General features: G+C 44.5%; 1 protein-coding gene across 1 annotated transcript; it reads left to right on the plus strand.

The window, feature by feature from the left end:
- Positions 1-264: 264 nt before the first annotated feature.
- LOC112818974 (protocadherin alpha-13-like) lies at positions 265-1,894 on the plus strand (the record flags this gene model as incomplete). The annotated part of the gene is made up of 1 exon (XM_025865996.2): positions 265-1,894. A coding segment is annotated over exon 1 (1,161 nt), but the record flags the coding sequence as incomplete, so codon positions are not given.
- Between the last annotated feature and the right edge of the window lie 6 nt (positions 1,895-1,900).

The following is a 1,900-nucleotide window of genomic DNA, read 5'->3' on the forward strand; positions in this document are numbered from 1 at the left end:
CCACAATCATCTGTTTTATTCTTGTAATTGGTTATATTTCCATTTGGAGTTAATGGCTGTTGTGTGAGCAGTTTTAAATAAATATTACAGGAAAAAGACATTCCCAACCGAAACCACCAAAGTTAGGCAGAACTGGAGACTGGTTTCCAAAAGTGAATATTGAATATTCCTCTTTTAAAATTCTGCATGGGAGAGCCTGGTTGGCTCATTCAGTAGAGCATGTACTCCGGATCTCCAGGTTGTGAGTTCGAGCCCCACATTGGGTGTAGAGATTACTTAAAAATAAAATCTTAAAAAAAAACTCTGCATGAAAGTTTTACCCTTGCAAAAATACATTTGTGGAAAAATGGAATTCAACCAATTCTCAACTAGCATCCTATACAGAGCAGAATACCGTGATTTACTGTTTCTGGAAAGAAAGACATTTAATCTTCAATTACGTGTTTGCAATGAAAAACATCACGAAATGACAAAAAAACAAAAAACCAAAAAACCCTCTACATCAATGGAAAATGTGAAGACCTAATCATTTTTACAGTTACACATTCATGCACATGGTGTCGCTCTTCACTGAGAACATTTCCCAGAAAGTGCCCTCGCTTCCTCCTTCCTGCAGAAAATTTGGCAGATAATGGGAAACCTCTAGTGAATCCTCCCCCAGAGCCCGTGAGAGTCAGTTTGAGGTAAGGTATAACTTATACTTCAGATATCTTTGAATCCTTTTGCGTGTATCATGCTGTTCTCCTGGAGAGGAGGCCCAGGAGTCCAGAGTCTGCTGCTCTCACTTCTACTTCTCGCAGCCTGGAAAGCAGGGAGTGGCCAGGTTCACTACTCAGTCCTGGAGGAGGCCAAACACGGAACCTTCGTGGGCCGCATCGCCCAGGACTTGGGGCTGGAGCTGGCGGAGCTGGTGCCGCGCCTGTTCCGGGTGGCGTCCAAAGGCCACGGAGACCTTCTGGAGGTAAATCTGCAGAATGGCATTTTGTTTGTGAATTCTCGGATCGACCGGGAGGAGCTGTGCGGGCGGAGCGCGGAGTGCAGCATCCACCTGGAGGTGATCGTGGACAGGCCGCTGCAGGTTTTCCATGTGGAGGTGGAGGTGAAGGACATTAACGACAACCCGCCTGTGTTCCCTGAAAATAAGAAAAGAATAATCATTGCAGAATCTAGACCCCCAGAAACTCGGTTTCCACTAGATGGCGCATCCGATGCAGATATCGGAGTAAACTCGGCCTTGATCTACCGAATTGATCCCAACGAGTATTTCGCTTTGGACACACAAAACAATCGTGAAGAAATGTCTTCGTTGTCACTTGTATTGAGGAAATCACTGGACAGAGAGCAAATTCAGGAGCATAGCTTATTATTGACAGCCAATGATGGGGGTAAACCGGAGCTAACCGGTACAGTTCAGTTGCTGATTACAATTTTGGACGTGAATGACAATGCCCCAGAATTTGACCAGTATATTTATAAAGTGACAGTGTTAGAGAACGCATTTAATGGAACATTAGTGATTAAGCTAAATGCCACAGATCTTGATGATGGTACGAATGGAGACATAATCTATTCATTTAGAAAGCCTGTATCGCCTGCGGTGTTGCATGCATTTATCATAAATCCCAACAGTGGGGAAATTAGAACAAGAGGTAAACTAGATTTCGAAGAAAAGAAGTTGTATGAAATATCGGTGGAGGCAATAGACAAGGGGAATATTCCAATGGCAGGTCATTGTACCGTTTTGGTAGAAATACTAGATATAAATGATAACACCCCAGAAATTACCATCACTTCTCTGTCGCTCCCCGTGAGAGAGGATGCTCAGGTGGGCACTGTCATCGCCCTGATCAGAGTGTCCGACCGTGACTCTGGTGCCAACGGGCAGGTGACCTGCTCACTA

This window comes from Callorhinus ursinus, unplaced genomic scaffold, assembly GCF_003265705.2.
Source record: "Callorhinus ursinus isolate GAN/ISIS: 27379988/994484 unplaced genomic scaffold, GSC_fseal_2.0 scaffold2623, whole genome shotgun sequence".
In the NCBI taxonomy this organism is placed as follows: Eukaryota; Metazoa; Chordata; class Mammalia; order Carnivora; family Otariidae; genus Callorhinus; species Callorhinus ursinus.